This window comes from Pyrgilauda ruficollis, unplaced genomic scaffold (genome assembly GCF_017590135.1).
Source record: "Pyrgilauda ruficollis isolate IOZ18807 unplaced genomic scaffold, ASM1759013v1 scaffold96, whole genome shotgun sequence".
Taxonomy (NCBI): domain Eukaryota; kingdom Metazoa; phylum Chordata; class Aves; order Passeriformes; family Passeridae; genus Pyrgilauda; species Pyrgilauda ruficollis.
Genome location: NW_024531710.1, coordinates 177,823 through 194,900, shown reverse-complemented (window position 1 = coordinate 194,900; position 17,078 = coordinate 177,823). Strand labels below are relative to the sequence as shown.

The 17,078-nt window shown below is 51.6% G+C and overlaps 2 protein-coding genes across 4 annotated transcripts in view; one reads left to right on the top strand and one right to left on the bottom strand.

Annotated features, from left to right (window-relative positions):
* The window catches only part of ARID3B (AT-rich interaction domain 3B), a 31,411-nt gene extending 18,438 nt beyond the window's left edge, over window positions 1–12,973 (bottom strand). The window contains exons 1-2 of the mRNA XM_041489756.1: window positions 12,357–12,973; window positions 1,852–1,923 (exon numbers count right to left, since the gene is read on the bottom strand). Coding sequence (XP_041345690.1) covers window positions 1,852–1,923; window positions 12,357–12,923 — 639 coding nt within the window. The 5' untranslated portion in view covers window positions 12,924–12,973. The remainder of the gene's footprint in view (window positions 1–1,851; window positions 1,924–12,356) is intronic.
* Window positions 12,974–15,793: 2,820 nt separating this feature from the next.
* LOC121365545 (actin, cytoplasmic type 5) overlaps window positions 15,794–17,078 on the top strand; it is a 2,997-nt gene continuing 1,712 nt past the window's right edge. The window contains exons 1-2 of one of the 3 annotated variants that reach the window (XM_041489835.1): window positions 15,794–15,868; window positions 16,926–17,078. The exon at window positions 16,926–17,078 is cut by the window's right edge and continues 844 nt beyond it. In XM_041489835.1, the coding sequence (XP_041345769.1) occupies window positions 16,936–17,078 (143 nt within the window). In that variant the 5' untranslated portion in view covers window positions 15,794–15,868; window positions 16,926–16,935. Of the gene's footprint in view, window positions 15,869–16,834 lie in introns of all 3 variants that reach the window. The other 2 variants (XM_041489836.1, XM_041489837.1) reach the window with 2 other exon arrangements.

Genomic DNA, 17,078 nt, shown 5'->3' with positions numbered 1-17,078 from the left:
ATGGAAAAGAAAAATGAAAATGAAAAAGACGCCCAGAAATGGAATGGATCCCCAGAGCTGGAATGGATTCCCAGAAATGGAAAGGATGCACAGGAATGGAATGGATCCCTGGAATGGAATGGATTCCTGGAGATGGAAAAGAACCCCAGAAATGGAAAAGTTCCCCAGAAATGGAATGGATTCCCAGAGTTGGAATAGATCCCCAGAAACTGAAAGGATCCCCAGAAACTGAATGGATCCCCAGATGTAAAATGGATTCCCAGAAATAGAAAGGATCCCCAGAAGTAAAATGGATTCCCAAAAATAGAAAGGATCCCCAGGAATGGAATGGAACCCCAGAGACAGAATGGATCCCCAGAGCTGTAAAAAGAAAAGTGAAAATGGAAAAGATCCCCAGAAATGGAATGGATTCCCAGCAATGGTATGGATTCCCAGAAATGGAGTGGGATCCCTGGAAATGGAACAAATCCTCAGAGTTGGAAAAGAACCCCAGAAATTGAATGGATCCCCAGAGATGGAAAAGAAAAATGAAAATTAAATAGATCCCCAGAAAGGGAATGGTTTCCCAGAAACGGAATGGATCCCCCAAAAGGGAATGGATTCCCAGGAATGAAAAGCATCCCCAAGAAATGGAATGGATCTCTAGAAATGGAAAGGATCCCCAGAAACTGAAAGGATCCCCTGAAATGGAATGGATTACCAGAGCTGGAATGGATCCCCAGAAATAGCATGGATCCCCAGAGATGGAAAAGAAAAATGAAAATTAAAAAGATGCCCAGAAATGGAATGGATCAACATAAATGGAATGGATTCCCAGAGCTGAAATGGATCCCCAGGAATGGAATGGATCCACAGAAATGGGATGGATTCCCAGAGCTGGGATGGATCCCCAGAGCTGCAAAAGAAAAATGAAAATTAAAAAGATCCTCAGAAATGGAATGGATCCCCAGAAACAGAATGGATCCCCAGAGGTGAAAAACAAAAATGAAAATGAAATAGATGCCCAGAACTGGAATAGATTCCCAGAGCTGGAAAAGATCCCCAGAGCTGGAATAAACCAAAAGCCTTCAGAAATGCCAGAAACCAGCCCAGGATTGATTTGCTGTGGGAATAAATTTTTCATTTATTATTTATATTTTTATTAAGTGTTTTATATTTATATTATATAATAAATATTTATAAATTAGAAATTTTATAGTATATTGCTATAAATATCAATATTTTAAATAGAAATGTTTTATAATATATAAATATTTATAGATTATAAATGTTCATTTATATAAATAATAATATTTTATGAAATCTAAATATTTATAAAATAGAAATATTTATTAATATTTATTCTTTATAATTTGGGCTTGAAACATCCAAATCATTAAAATGAAGTTGCCTAGGCAGTGTATCCCAAAAGAGAGGGACTTTTTGGGGCTGCATTCCTGGGAAGCTCTGGGAGAGCAGAGCTGCCTTAGTTCAAACTGAACCTCTCCAGCTGCTGTGACACATTCAAATCCACAAGCATTCAAATCCAGCATTCCAGAGGGAGAATATTCTTCTCCCAGCTGGAGAAAAACTGGATTAAAATTTTTAAATATTCGAAGTCTGGTTGTTCATTCTTATTTTAGTAAGAATTAAATATTTTAACCCAATACAAGCCAACAAACCAGCCCCAAGCTGCAGGACAAAGCAGTTTTCCTATAAATTCCCTGCAGGGAGGGCTCTGCCATGGACCAGGGGAGGATTCCCCAAGTTCCCCTGTCCTGGATTGCCAAACAAAATGTGTTCTATTTGCCATCTCCAAGCAGTCTTTCCAAACCAAGACATCCCCAAATGTCCCCAGTTTCCCAGACAGACCTTGGCAAAGTCCCTGGAGATCTCCCTTCCCCGGCCGCCGTCGCTGTCGTCGCTCCAGCTCACGCCGCCGTTCTGGGGAAACAAAAACAGCTCAGGATGGAGGGAAAGGCTCCAGGATTTTTAAGATTTTTAGGCACAAACACATAGAAAAGCAGCTGCTGGTTTAGCCTGAGGTGGTGAGAAAGGTGAGGAGGGCATCTGTGGCTTTGTCCCAATTTCCTGGTGCTGGAATTCGAGGTATAGGGAATATTTCTCTCTCTGTTCTGAGGTTTGATCCCTAGGAGAACACTGCTTTTAATCTTCCTTTATGGAGAAAGCTTCTAAGCTCCAGGATGAATTGGAATCTATGAACATGTGAAATAAATATATATTTTATTATTTAATAAATTATATAATTTAATTATATATATTATCTATAATACATAATATATATATTATAAATATTTGACACACAACTATATAGTATATGTGAGATATATATTATAATACATCTAATATATATAATTATTTAATTATATTCTTTTATTATACACCCAGTTTATTATAGGGTGAAAAAACTTAAGAGTTTTGGGTTTTCAGAATGGAGGTAGAAGACAAGATGGAGGATTTTGGGTGCTGTTTGATCTCCTTGTTCTTCATTGACTCCATTTTCTACAGTGTTTGATTGGTTAGAAAGTGCTGAAATGCAGGTGTTGGGTAAGCACACATATAATTAGCTATTGGTAAAAAGGGTTTAAGAGTTAATTAAACAAAATAGTTTTAAAAGAGTCTCAACTTGTGTGTTTTGTGATTTTTTGGTGCTTTTTTTGCACACTAAGTTTGGTATATAGAGGGTGTGCTGAATTGTTGATAAGAGAAAAAATAAACAACAACCTGAAGACTGAAAAAATGAAAACTTCTGCGCTGGAAAAGGGAAAGAAGATCAAAATCTATCCAGACAAACACACAGGGAGAAAAGGTGCCAAACTCCCAAAGGAACCTCTGAGGTGCTCCAGCACCTCAAATAAACCAGGACCTGCAGGTGGTATGGAAGGCCAGGATGATCCTGAAATAAATCCAGGCATCCTGAGAACATCAACTCTGTAACGTCCTGGTCCAGGGACTTTATGAAGTCTGGAAAAGGCAAGAGCCAAATCCAGCTGGGACAAACACAGAAACCCCAAAAGGACCCCCTGGGAATTCTGGAGAAATAAATTCGGAATTCTGAAATAAACCAGCAGCTCCAGCTGGATGGAAGGCCGGGATGATCCTGAAATAAATCCAGGAATTCTGAGAACAACTCTGTAGAGTCCCGGTCCAGCGCGTGCTGGAAAAAGGAGAAGAGCAAAATCCACCTGGACAAACACATGGAGAGAAAAGGTGCAAAACCCCCAAAAGTATCCCCTGGGAATTGTGAAGGTGCTCCAGCACCTCAAATAAACCAGGACCTGCAGGTGGTATGGAAGGCCAGGATGATCCTGAAATAAATCCAGGCATCCTGAGAACACCAACTCACTCTGTGAAACCCCAGTCCAGCACACGCTGGAAAAGGGAAGAGCCAAATCTACCTGGACAAACACAGGGAGAGAAAAGGTCCCAGCACTCCAAAAGCACCCCTTGGGAATTCTGGACGTGCTGCAGCACCCCAAAATCCCAGCATCATTTGGCTGTGAGGCTGACATGGAATGAGGAAGACGAACAGCTCGTGCACAGCTCCCTAATGCCTGCTGATTGGGTTTGAGCCACTAATTGCTGCTGGAAAGTCAATTACCCAGCGAGCCCCATCAAGTGAGAGATCTTTAATGGGGGATTATTGCCACTTCTGTTGTGTCAGCTGTTTGTGGCACAGGATCAATTCCCAGCCCTCTCTAGGCTGGCTTTGCTCAGGGGAGGATCCATCCCAATGTCCTTTCTCCCTCAGCCTGCCTCTCTCTCTCTCTCTCTCCAGCAGAGATTAAATCCACAGATTTTTGGCTAATTATGCATCCAGCTGCTCCTAAAACTGTTCACTGGGATCAAACCCATGGAGCAGAATCAGAGTGGCAGGAAAAGGAGGCAGCAGGGATTTCCCAGCCTGGACCTTGCACACTCCAAGGCTCAGGGATTTGTGCAGGTTCAGCTTTCTGACCCTCTCCTTTGGCTGCTCCCTTCCCTGGGATATAAATCCAGAGGCAGAACTTGCTTCCAGAGGGAATTCTGGTCATGCTGAGAGCTTATTCCACTCCATTTGAGGGCAGGGATGAGAACGGAAAGGGGTTAAAGGAGGCAATTCCCTCCTGCCAGCAGGTTTGAACTTGGGAATTCCCAGGAATAAAACTTTTAAAGACTCTGGAAAAGTCAAACAGAACACATTTGGCTTGATCTCTCTAGGAAATAATAAAAACAGGGTGATTAGACCAGAATGGCAGAGGATAAGCAGAAAAAATCCATCCCATTTTCCACAGCTCCACCCTGGGATGTCAGGGGCACCTCCAGGGCAAAGGAGCTTAGGGCAGCTGAAGGCACCAGGCTTTGGCCATATGGCCAGCAGAGCAGCAGGGATGGCTGTCACCTGCTGTCACCTGAGCTGGGCAGCTGCTGCACCTCCTCCTGCTGCTCTGGGGGGTTTGGGGACATTTCCCACTGCCAGGGGACACGGAGAGGCTCCACAGGGAGGGTGGGGATGGAGCACGGCTGGTTTGGGGGGCAGAGCATGGAATGGCAGCTGGGAATAAAGCTGAATTCATCCATGGAGAGCTGAATGAATCCATGGAGAGCTGAACTCACCCATGGGAAGCTAAACTCACCCATGGAAAGCTGAATCCATCCATGGGAAGCTGAATTCATCCATGGAATTATCCATGGGAATTCATTTATCCATGAATTTATCCATAGGAAGCTGAATTTAACCATGGAAAGGTGAATTAAACCATGGAATTTATCTTGGAAAGCTGAATTCATCCTAGAAAGCTGAATTCATCCATGGGAAACTGAATTAAAACATGGAATTCATCCATGGGAAGCTGAATTAAATGATGGAATTCACCCTTGGAAGCCGAGCTCACCCATGGAAAGCCGAGTTCATCCATGAGAAGCTGAATTCATCCATGGAGAGCTGAATGAATCCATGGAAAGCTGAATTTATCCATGGGAAGCTGAATTAAATCATGGAAAGCTGAATTCATCCATGGAATTCATCCTTGGAAAGCTGAATTCATCCATGGGAAGCTGAATGAAAGGATGGAACTCACCCGGCCCTTTCCCAGGGCTCAGCTCAGGCCCTGAGGGAACATTTCCTCCCACCCTGCCAGGGCTGCAGCCCCAAAACCCAGCAGGGATTCATTCCCTGCAGGCCAGGGCAATCACCACCAAAGCCTGCTGCCAGCCAGGGAGCCTGGCACCCGGAGAGGGAGCGTGGCACCAGCTCCCTGCCACGGCTGCTGGGCACACAAACTGCCCCTCTGCAGGGAGGGCACGAGAGGACAACGAACCCCAGAGGGCATCACGGCAGCTCCGGAAGGGCCTGGGCCACCACAGCCCTCCCAGGGCCACCAACACCTCAGGGGCCACCACAGCCCTTCTTCTGCCACCAGAGCCATCCCTGAGCCACTGACATCTCGAAGGCCACCAGAGGTGTCCCTCTGCCACCAGAGCCTTCCCTGTGCCACAACACCCCTCCCTGTGCCACCAACACCTCAGGGGCCACCACAGCACTCCCCCGTGCCACCAGAGACTTCTCTGTGCCGCCACAGCCCTCTCTATGCCACTGACACCTTGGGGGCCACCAGAGTCCTCCCTGGGCCACCAGGGCTCTTCCTGTGGCACTGACACCTCAAGGAGCCACCACAGCCCTCCTTGTGCCACTGACACCTCAGGGGCCATGAGAGTTCTCCCTGTGCCACGGAAGGGCCTGGGCCACCACAGCCCTCCCAGGGCCACCAACACCTCAGGGGCCACCACAGCCCTTCTTCTGCCACCAGAGCCATCCCTGAGCCACTGACATCTCGAAGGCCACCAGAGGTGTCCCTCTGCCACCAGAGCCTTCCCTGTGCCACAACAGCCTTCCCTGTGCCACCAACACCTTGAGGGCCACCAGAGCCCCCTCTGTGCCACTGACACCTCAGAGAGCCCTCTCTGTGTCACCAACACCTCAGGGGCCACCACAGCACTCCCCCGTGCCACCAGAGACTTCCCTGTGCCGCCACAGCCCTCTCTATGCCACTGACACCTTGGGGGCCACCAGAGCCCTCCTTGTGCCACTGACACCTCAGGGGCCATGAGAGTTCTCCCTGTGCCACCAGAGCCCCCTTTGTGCCACCACAGAGGCCTCCCTGTGCCACCAGATCCTTCCCTGGGCCAGCAGAGCCCCCCCCGTGTCACCCCCACCTCAGGCGCCACCGCAGCACCCCCAGCTGCCCCCTGCAAGCTGCAGCAGCAATTCCAGGAGCTCATTTTGGGATCCCTCCCCAGCACTGGAATATCTGAGCAGAGCCCAGCTCAGGTGGCCACAGCAACTCTGGCTGCCAGCCCCAGGCTGGAGTTAACCCCTGCGCTGCCGAGGTGACAACACTTCCCATTCCTTTCAGGACCAAAACCTTCCAGAGCAGAGGAATCAAAACTCCTCTGGGAAACCCAGCTCAGGCTGCACCTCCTCACTTTGCAGACGTTTTACTGGGGTTTTACAGAGGTTTTTTTAGGCCAGGAATCTGCTGAAATCCCCACCTGGGGATGAGGGCTCCCCTGCCCCGTGGGTTGAGTCAATGAAAAGGGACTGGGGCAGCAATTTCAGGATTATCAGAGAATCCACAGAAATTCCTTTTGTGGGCAGAGTTAAGCCTTAGGAAGTGAAACAGATGCTCTGAGAAAGAAAACTGTTGTAGAACAAACGCTGATAAGATCAGGGCTGCTGCCCCGAGCTGCAAGTTCTCAGGCAGGGAGAGCCAAGGGGTAATTACTGCCCACAGCAGCTCCCTGCAATGGGAACCCAGCCTTGCTAATAACAGAGCTCAATTCAGCAGCCCCCAGCTTCAAAGGCAGCCCCTGAAAACATCCGAGTGATTTCAGGAATGGCAGGGAGGATGGGGAAGGGAAGGGCTGAGGTTTAACCATTAATTGCTTTTTTTTTAATTCAGTTCCTTTCACGTGTTCTCACGAGCAAACAGGAACCTGCTGCTCCATCCTCGAGGAAAAGCTGGGCTCTCTGAATTCCTCCTGTCCCGAAAGACTCAGAGGAATCAGCCCAGGATTGATTTGGGGTAAGAAGAGGGATCCCCAGTGCCAGTCCAGAGTCACTGAGTGACCCCAGAGTGAGAAAACCACAAGTGCAAGGGAATAAAACATTGCAGCTGCTGGCAGCTCCTGTGTGCAGCCTGAACCCCTGGGAGCTGCCACTGGGGAGACAAGCTGCCACCAGCCCCACAAATAAATGCAGCCCTCCCAGGGCCACCAACACCTCAGGGGCCACCACAGCCCTTCTTCTGCCACCAGAGCCATCCCTGAGCCACTGACATCTCGAAGGCCACCAGAGGTGTCCCTCTGCCACCAGAGCCTTCCCTGTGCCACAACAGCCTTCCCTGTGCCACCAACACCTTGAGGGCCACCAGAGCCCCCTCTGTGCCACTGACACCTCAGAGAGCCCTCTCTGTGTCACCAACACCTCAGGGGCCACCACAGCACTCCCCCGTGCCACCAGAGACTTCTCTGTGCCGCCACAGCCCTCTCTATGCCACTGACACCTTGGGGGCCACCAGAGTCCTCCCTGGGCCACCAGGGCTCTTCCTGTGGCACTGACACCTCAAGGAGCCACCACAGCCCTCCTTGTGCCACTGACACCTCAGGGGCCATGAGAGTTCTCCCTGTGCCACCAGAGCCCCCTTTGTGCCACCACAGAGGCCTCCCTGTGCCACCAGATCCTTCCCTGGGCCAGCAGAGCCCCCCCCGTGTCACCCCCACCTCAGGCGCCACCGCAGCACCCCCAGCTGCCCCCTGCAAGCTGCAGCAGCAATTCCAGGAGCTCATTTTGGGATCCCTCCCCAGCACTGGAATATCTGAGCAGAGCCCAGCTCAGGTGGCCACAGCAACTCTGGCTGCCAGCCCCAGGCTGGAGTTAACCCCTGCGCTGCCGAGGTGACAACACTTCCCATTCCTTTCAGGACCAAAACCTTCCAGAGCAGAGGAATCAAAACTCCTCTGGGAAACCCAGCTCAGGCTGCACCTCCTCACTTTGCAGACGTTTTACTGGGGTTTTACAGAGGTTTTTTTAGGCCAGGAATCTGCTGAAATCCCCACCTGGGGATGAGGGCTCCCCTGCCCCGTGGGTTGAGTCAATGAAAAGGGACTGGAGCAGCAATTTCAGGATTATCAGAGAATCCACAGAAATTCCTTTTGTGGGCAGAGTTAAGCCTTAGGAAGTGAAACAGATGCTCTGAGAAAGAAAACTGTTGTAGAACAAACGCTGATAAGATCAGGGCTGCTGCCCCGAGCTGCAAGTTCTCAGGCAGGGAGAGCCAAGGGGTAATTACTGCCCACAGCAGCTCCCTGCAATGGGAACCCAGCCTTGCTAATAACAGAGCTCAATTCAGCAGCCCCCAGCTTCAAAGGCAGCCCCTGAAAACATCCGAGTGATTTCAGGAATGGCAGGGAGGATGGGGAAGGGAAGGGCTGAGGTTTAACCATTAATTGCTTTTTTTTTAATTCAGTTCCTTTCACGTGTTCTCACGAGCAAACAGGAACCTGCTGCTCCATCCTCGAGGAAAAGCTGGGCTCTCTGAATTCCTCCTGTCCCGAAAGACTCAGAGGAATCAGCCCAGGATTGATTTGGGGTAAGAAGAGGGATCCCCAGTGCCAGTCCAGAGTCACTGAGTGACCCCAGAGTGAGAAAACCACAAGTGCAAGGGAATAAAACATTGCAGCTGCTGGCAGCTCCTGTGTGCAGCCTGAACCCCTGGGAGCTGCCACTGGGGAGACAAGCTGCCACCAGCCCCACAAATAAATGTGGCACTGAATGAATCCTACAATGATTTGTCTGCCTCCTTTTCCTGCCTCAGAATCCTAACTCACCTATGGGCTTCTGCAGGGGAGGAGCTGGGAATCATCTCCATTTCCATTTTCCTTTCCTTTACTTGGGGAATCCTCTGAACTTCCATTTTCCTTTCCTCTGAATTTCCTTCCTTCCTTCCTTCCTTCCTTCCTTCCTTCCTTCCTTCCTTCCTTCCTTCCTTCCTTCCTTCCCTCCTTCCTCCCTCCCTTCCTTCCTTCCTTCCTTCCTCCCTTCCTCCCTTCCTCCCTTCCTTCCTCCCTTCCTCCCTTCCTCCCTTCCTTCCTCCCTTCCTCCCGCCCTCTTTTCCTTTTCCCTTCCCAGGGATTTTCAGGAGCAGCAGCACAGGGACAATCCAAACCTGTCCCTACAGCAGAAGAAAAAGCAGCTGAGAATGAGGAATCTCCTCCCACCTCACCATAAAAAGGGAAAAGACCAGGACCTGAATATATCCTGAACAAATCCAACCCTGAAAAACCCCCAGAGCACAAACCCAGCTGGGAAATTCCCCTTTCCCCCTCCTGGATTAAGGACTGCTCTCTCCTGAGCAGTCCAGGCACATTTTTCAGGTGCTGGAATCCCAGCCCCTCGTTCCCAGGGCCTGCAGCAAAGGCTCAGGAAGGATTTGAAGCTGATTTTCTTCATGAACAGCCTGACCCTGGGAAGGTTCAGCTCAGGCTTTTGTAGCATTTCTGGGAGGAATCCCCAAAATCCTGGGCACAAAGCCCTGCCAGGGAGCCCTGCTCCATGGAAAAGGCAAGGCCTGGAAAGATGGGTTTATTTATTCCCAGAGTTCTCACTGCCAAGCTGGAAATTTGGGATTTATCCATTCTCACATTCCTCATTTCCAAGCTGGAGCCTGGAAATTTGGGATTTATTCTCACATTCCTGATTTCCAGCCCAAGGCCTGGAAATCTGGGATTTCTTTGGTCTCACATTCCTGATTTCCAAGCTGGAGCCTGCAAATTTGGGATTTATTCTCACATTCCTGATTTCCAGCCCAAGGCCTGGAAATCTGGGATTTCTTTGGTCTCACATTCCTGATTTCCAAGCTGGAAATTTGGGATTTCCTCCCACATTCACTATTTTCAAGCTGGAACCTGGAAATCTGGGATTTGGGGTCTGGAAAACTGGGATTTCTTCATTCTCACATACCTAATTTCCAAGCTAGAGTCTGGAAATTTGGGATTTATTTATTCTCATGTTCCTCATTTCCAAGCTGGGGTCTGGAAATCTGGGATTTGGGGCCTGGAAATTTGGGATTTCTTCTCACATTCCTGATTTCCAAGTTGGAAATCTGGCATTTCTTCATTCTCACATTCCTGATTTCCAAGCTGGGGCCTGGAAATCTGGGATTTAGGGCCTAGAAATCTGGGATTTCTTCTCACATTCCTGCTGGAGCTGAGGAAGCAGCACCAATCTGTGCTCCTGGTTTTCCCTGCTCAGCTTTCCCAGGAACAGACATTCCCAAACAACATGAGCACCCACCAAACCCAACACTGCCAGCCCTGGAATAAACCCTCATTTTCCCCCCAAACCAGACCTTTTCCCAGGAGCTGGGATGGATTTCAGGGTGTTCCACAGGATTGGAGGAGCAAACAGAGCAACCCCCCAGCAATTCCTTCTCCTGGATCAGCTCCTGCACTCCCTGTGCTGACAAAATTCCCAAAATTCAGCTCATTCCCATAAGCTTTTGCCCACAGCCTTGCCCTACAATGATTTCCTGGGATGGGACAGAAGTGGCTTCCTTTTCCTGGTGGATCCCAGATTTCTCTGGGTAATCCCAGCCTCACAATTCCAAGGGATTCTTTGCCCCAAAGCTTTCAAAAGAACAAGCAAGCCTTGAGGGAAGGAAGTGACTTTTCCCACCATTTCCAAGAGCATTCTGCATCCTAGGAATGCTCCAGGAGCAGGACATAAGACTGGTAAAAGAAGCTGAAAAATAAAAGCCTAATTCAGGAATCATTTTGGAAACAAACTGGAGAATCTGTTTCATCCTGGATTTCTTCCCATTAAATAGAGAAAGCAAAGGGAAAAGCTCATATTTTAAAAAAATGCCTGGATATTAAAGATTCCAAAGAATGAAGTGGTCAGCCCAGAGCTCCCCACACAATTCTCTCCCTTTCCTGCCCCTGGTTTTATTCCCCAGCTCTGAACTGGGAATCAGCAGCTCCACTTGGACCCCAGCCACAGATCCAAACCACTCCACCTCCAAAAACCTTGGGACAACAGGGGGACCTGTCCTTTTCCTGACACCTTTTCTCACTGTTCTCCAGAGCTGTCCCTGCTATTCCTTTATAACTCACTCCTGAACCTGGTATCCATGGATTCCTCCCACTCCTGCCCTTCCCAGCAGCAAAAGTGGTTTTATTGGAGTTTTTCCTGGGCACTTTGGTCTCCTGGATTGAAGTGGCCTCCCAAATTGCAGGAATGGGCCAAAGCACATTGTGCCAACCCAGGAATGATGTTTTATTCCATTTTTTTCCCCTCTTCCACACAAGCCCTGGCTGGTTTCATGGCCACTGCCTGGCCAGAACGAGCAGTGAGATCTGCAGGGCTCTGCCAACAGGAGGGAGAAGCAGCAGCTGAGCAAGGATCAAAACCAGCCCTGGACTAGGCTGAGCTTATTTGGCTTTTTAAAGAGATCCTGTAAAACCTGAGCCCTGCCTGCTTTTCCCCACCCAGAGCCCTGCAAGAGGAAGTCGTCACCACTCCCATCCAGTAAATTCTGAGGCAATGGCCCCTGAGTGACAAACCCACCTCATCTGAGCAACTCCCTCTCCTGGGCCCAGCCCCTGGGAGAAACACCAGCAGCCAGTGGGGGTTTTACAGCCCAGGGCTGCTCCCTGAGGAGCTGGGGAGGGAACACCCACCTGCCCTGCAGGGACAGACCCCAGTGACCACTGAAATCCCACTGGCAACAAAGGAAATCACTCCACCATCCCCTGGCTCTCAGCTGCAAAGAGCAGCAATTCTTCACTCAAAGGTGGAATTAACCTCCCACAAGGCAGCAGTGAGCTGGCTCCTTACTTCCTTTTCTCTCCCCTTTCATTTTCTCTCTCCTTTCCTTTCCTTTTCCCTTTCTCCTTTTCTTTTTCCTCTTCCATTTCCTTTCGCCTTTCCTTTTCTCTTCCTCCTTTCCTTTTCCCTTCCTCCTTTCCTTCCCTTTTCCCTTCCCTTCCCACACAGGGAGCATAAAGTGCTCTGACTCCCAATATCAGGTCACATCCTCCTGCACTCAAAAATCCACAATTCCAAGATCCCTGAGGTCTGACAAAAGTAACTCCAGTGAGGCATCAGCAGGGAGCTGCCTGCACCTAAAATCTGCAAACCACCAGGTTTTTCCCAAAATCCCACCCCACAAAGGCTCTCACAGAGCAGGGAAACCCACAAAGCCAACTTCTGGTGGGATCTCCTCAGAGAAGGGAGCCCAGCAGGGGAGCACAGCCTGCTGGAGCACTCCTGAGGAAGGCAAATGGAGGTTTTGGGAGCAGGGAACGCCAGCACTGACCTGTTTGAGCTGCTCGTCCAGGCGCCAGCCGGGGCGCCCCGCCAGGGCTGCGCAGCGCTGGGCAGGGTCTGTGCCCTGCTCCTCCCTGCCCTGCTGGGTGCCCCGCGGGTGCCCCGCGCCTGGCACGGGGCTGGCGGCAGATCCCCCTCTGGGCTTGCCATGGGCACCTTTGGGAGCGCGGAAATAGGGCAGGGCAGAGCAGCTCTGCTGGCCGGCCACCCCGGAGCCGTCCTCCAGCTCAGCGCCGTCTTCTTCATCCTCCTCTTCATCCTCCTCCTCCTCATCCTCCTCCTCGTCCTCAGAGTTCCCGCTGCTCTGCTCCAAGGGCCGGCTGGCTACGGCGGGGGCTCTGCCCGCGGGGACGGAGGGTGACACCCCCGGGGGCACAGCGGGTGACACCCCCGGGGCGCGCCCGGCGCGGGGCTGGCCGGGGAAGGGCGGCGGTGTCGGGAACGGCACCTGCGGCTCCCGGCGGCGCTCCCGGCAATCCATGGGCACCGCCGGCGGCTGCTGCTGCTGCTGCTGCTGCTGCTTCTGCAGCTGCTCCACCACCGCCTGCAGCTTCATCCCGCCGTGCGCATGGCTGGCGGCCCCGGCGGGAGCCGCGCAGGATCTGCCGGGGAGACAAACGCGGCTGAGGCAGAGCGGCCGGCGCTGCTGCTTTCATCTCTTCCCCAGGAAGGGAGGGGATGGACGGAGCAGAGCCGGGGCTCTTTCCTGCGCAGGAGACCGTGAAACAATCAGCTCGGCGCGTCACAGCCGCGGGTGCGGCGTTGCAGCGCGTTGTGCAGCTCTGCTCTGCCCCAGAGGCACCGCGCCCCAGGGCTTTGTGCGGGACGGGCTCCCCGCGCTGCCGAAGGAGCTGCGCCAAGGTCAGCCATGGGCTGCGGCGGCTGGAGCGCGGCCGGGAAGGAGGCAGCCCGGAGGGGCTGGCCAGGCTTACACTACAGATATGGATATATACAAATATTTTATGCCCATGCCAGGCAGGGATTTGGCAGGAGAGGCTATCCCTAAATTCTTCTGTGCTCTCACTCCATGGTTAAACCCCTGCCACCTCACAGAAAAAAAAATAAATAAAATAAATAAATAATAAAAAATAAATGAATGAATAAAAAATAAATAGAAATAAATTTAAAAATATATAAAAAAGAAATTGAAAACCATTTAAAATAAATAAAAATAAATTAAAAATAAAACCAAGGGAATAAAAAAAAAATTAAAAATAAAAATTAAAAAAATCCTTTAAATAAAGAAATAAATCGTTTTTGGCATTATTTTCCCCAGGCAGACAGAGATGGAGCCCAGCAGAGCAGCCCCAGGCTGGGAGCAGAGCTGGGGACAAACTCTGGAAAAAGCCACCAAATTTGCACTTTGTGTCCCCCAAATTGTCCTGCTTGGGGAAAAAGTGACCAAATTTGGGGTTTGGGGGGTTTCACAGCACACCCAGCTCAGGGGAACAAAGGAAAAATCCAGCCCAACCATCCCCTGAGCTCCTGGCACCTCCCTGCTGGCACTCTGGGGGAAAAATAAAGGGATTTTGGGGGGGAAAAAAGGATTGGACCTTTTGGGTCACCTTTCATGGCCCTGCTTCACTTTCAGGGTCACTTTTGGTGTCCCTCTCTCTCTTTTTGTATCCCTGCCTCACTTTCAGGGTCACTTTTTGTGTCCCTGCCTCACTTCCAGGGTCATTTTTGGTGTCTTTCCCCAGATTTTTGTGTCCCTCCCTTACTTTCAGGGTCACTTTTGGTGTCCCCCCCTCACTTTTAGGGTCATTTTTGGTGTCACCCCCTCACTTTTTGTGGCCCTGCCTCACTTTTAGGGTCACTTTTAGTGTTTCTCCCTCACTTTCTGTGTCCTTTCCTTACTTTCAGGGTCACTTTTTGTGTCCCTGCCTCACTTTCACGGTCTCTTTTTGTGCCCCTGCCTCACTTCCAGGGTCATTTTTGGTGTCTTTCCCCAGGTTTTTGTGTCCCTCCCTCACTTTTGGCGTCTCCCCCTGTCATTTTTGGCATCTCTCACTTTTTGTGTCCCTCCCTCACTTTCAGGGTCACCTTTTGTGTCCCTCCTTCACTTTTAGGGTCACTTTTGGCGTCCCTCCCTCACTTTCAGAGTCTCCCCTCTGTCATTTTTGGCTTCTCTCCCCCACTTTTTGTGTCTCTCCCTCATATTCAGAGTCACTTTTGGCAACCCTGCCTCACTTTTTGTGTCCCTTCCTTACTTCCAGGGTCATTTTTGGTGTCTCTCCCTCACTTTTTCTGTCCCTGCCTCACTTTTTGTGTCTCTCCCTCACTTCCAGGGTCTCCCCTCTGTCACTTTTGTTGTCTCTCTCCTGATTTTTGTGTCCCTCTCTCACATTCAGGGTGACTTTTTGTGTCTGTTCCCCACTTTTTGTGTCCCTGCCTCACTTTCAGGTCTCCTTTCTGTCACTTTTTGTGTTCCTCCCTCACTTTCAGGGTCATTTTTCGTGTCCCTCCCTCACTTTGAGGGTTCCCCCATGACTTTTAGTGTCTCTCCCTCACTCCCAGAGTCTCCCCCCTGTCACTTTTTGTGTCTCCTCCCTGGTTTTTGTGTCCTTCCCTCACTTTCAGGTGTCCCTGCCTCACTTTTAGGGTCTCCCCCCACCACTTTTGGCATCCCCCTCTTGCTTTTAGGATCACTTTTGGTGTCTTTCCCCAGTTTTTTGTGTCTCTGCCTTACTTTTAGGGTCATTTTTGGTGTCACTCCCATTTTTTGTGTCCCTCCCTCACATTCAGGGTCACTTTTGGTGTCCCTCCTTTACTTTCTGGGTCACTTTTTGTATCTCTCCCTCACTTTCGGGGTCTCCCCCCATCACTTTTGGCATCCCTCCTTCGCTTTTAGGGCCACTTTTCCTGTCCCTCCCTCACTTTCAGGCTCATTTTTGGTGTCCCCCCCTCACTTTCACGGTCTCTCCCCGTTGTTTGAGCCCCTTCCCGCAGGCCGGAGGGCCCGGACCGAGTTTCCCCACCGGCGGCGGGGTTTTACTCGCCTGGGCGAGCCCTCCCCCTTTAACTCCCGATTTTACCCGGCTCCCTTGGGAAGCAGCGCTCGGGAACCGCCTGCAAGGGCTAAACCCGCACCGAGGGCCGGGAATTAATTAATTAATTAACTAACTAATTAATTAATGCCCGTTTTACCGCGGGAATGACCGAGGGCTCCGACCCTCCCCTCAGGCGGAAATACCGAGGGGCCCGAACCGCCCCCCCCCCGCCCTCAGCACCGGGGCTTCCCCCCTTCCTTCCTTTCCTTTCCCTTCCTTTCCTTTCCCTTCCTCCTTCCCCCCTCCCGCCCCTTCCTCGCCCGGCCGGAAGCGCCCTCACCGCCCTCACCGCTTCCGGGAACGGCCCACGGGGAGGGAGGGAAAGCGACAGCCAATCAGAGAGCGCGATGCCAGCAGGCTTCCGGTTCCGGGTGGTATAAATTGTGCGCGCGGCGCGCGGGCCTGGCAGTCGCGGAGGAGGAGCCGCCGGGGGCTGAGGGAGTGCGTGAGGGTGAGCGGGCATCTGGGGACGCCCGGAGCCGGGCGGGACATCGGGGATGGTGTTTAGGGGTACCCCCCGTGTGTGTTTGGGCTTTGAGGCGTGGCTTAGGGGTCCCTCGGAGAGGGGGTTAGGGTCGCGTTGTGTCTGTTCGAGCTGTGAGGGTGGGTTTAGAGGGGTTTCCTGTGTCCCTTTGGGTCTTCAGCGTGGGGTTAAGGATTTCTCAGGGGGATTTAGAGGCTTCTCTATGTGTGTTTGGGCTTTTGGGGGGGAATTTAGGTGTGTATCTCTCGGGGAAGTGGTTAGGGTCCCTTCATGTCTGCTTAGGCCCTCAGACGGGGCTTAGAGCCCCCTCCGTGTCCATTCGGGCCCCTAGGGAGAGTTAAGGGTCCCCCAATGTCTATTTGGGCCCTTAGGACAGGGTTAGGGGTCCCCCAATGTCTGTTTGGCCTTTTAGGGCAGAGTTAGGGGTCCCGCAATGTGTGTTTAGCCTCTCAGGGCAAGGTTAGGGCTCCCCCTCATGCCTGTTTGGGCCCTTAGGCAGAGCTGGGGGTTCCCCTCATGTCTGTTCAGGATTTGGGATTCCCCTTTGTCTGTCTGGGCTGTCAGGGAAGGTTGGGATCCGCTGCTGCAGCCATTGGGGTGGAATTAGGGATTCCCCCGTGTGTGTTCAGGCCCTTGGGCTGGGTGGGTTTGGGGTGTGTGGGCTCTGGCAGGGAAGGGGGATGGGGACCTTAATTCCCTCATGTCTGTGCTGGTGGGGGGCTGTGTAGGGGGGTCCCCTCATATCCCTGGGAAAGGACTGGGAATCTCAGAACATTTTGAGTTGGAAGAACCTCAAGGATGTTTTCATTCCCACCCCCTGTCATGGATGGGAACACCTCCCACAGCCCTGTGCTGTCCCCCAGGGACTGCATTTATTTCTAGATGTGTTTGAGGGCATAAAGAGATCTTTCATCTCCCTGCCTTGCCCTGCAGACTCCTCAGGGCTCAATTCCCACCCTCCCTGCTGCATCCCTGCCCTTCCCCGTGGGCAGGGAGTGCCAGCCCGCTGTCGCTCTGCCCGCAGGCCGGGCGGGATGGCGGACGAGGAGATCGCTGCCCTGGTGGTGGACAACGGCTCGGGGATGTGCAAGGCGGGCTTCGCGGGCGACGACGCGCCCCGCGCCGTCTTCCCCTCCATCGTGGGGCGGCCGCGGCACCAGGGCGTCATGGTGGGCAT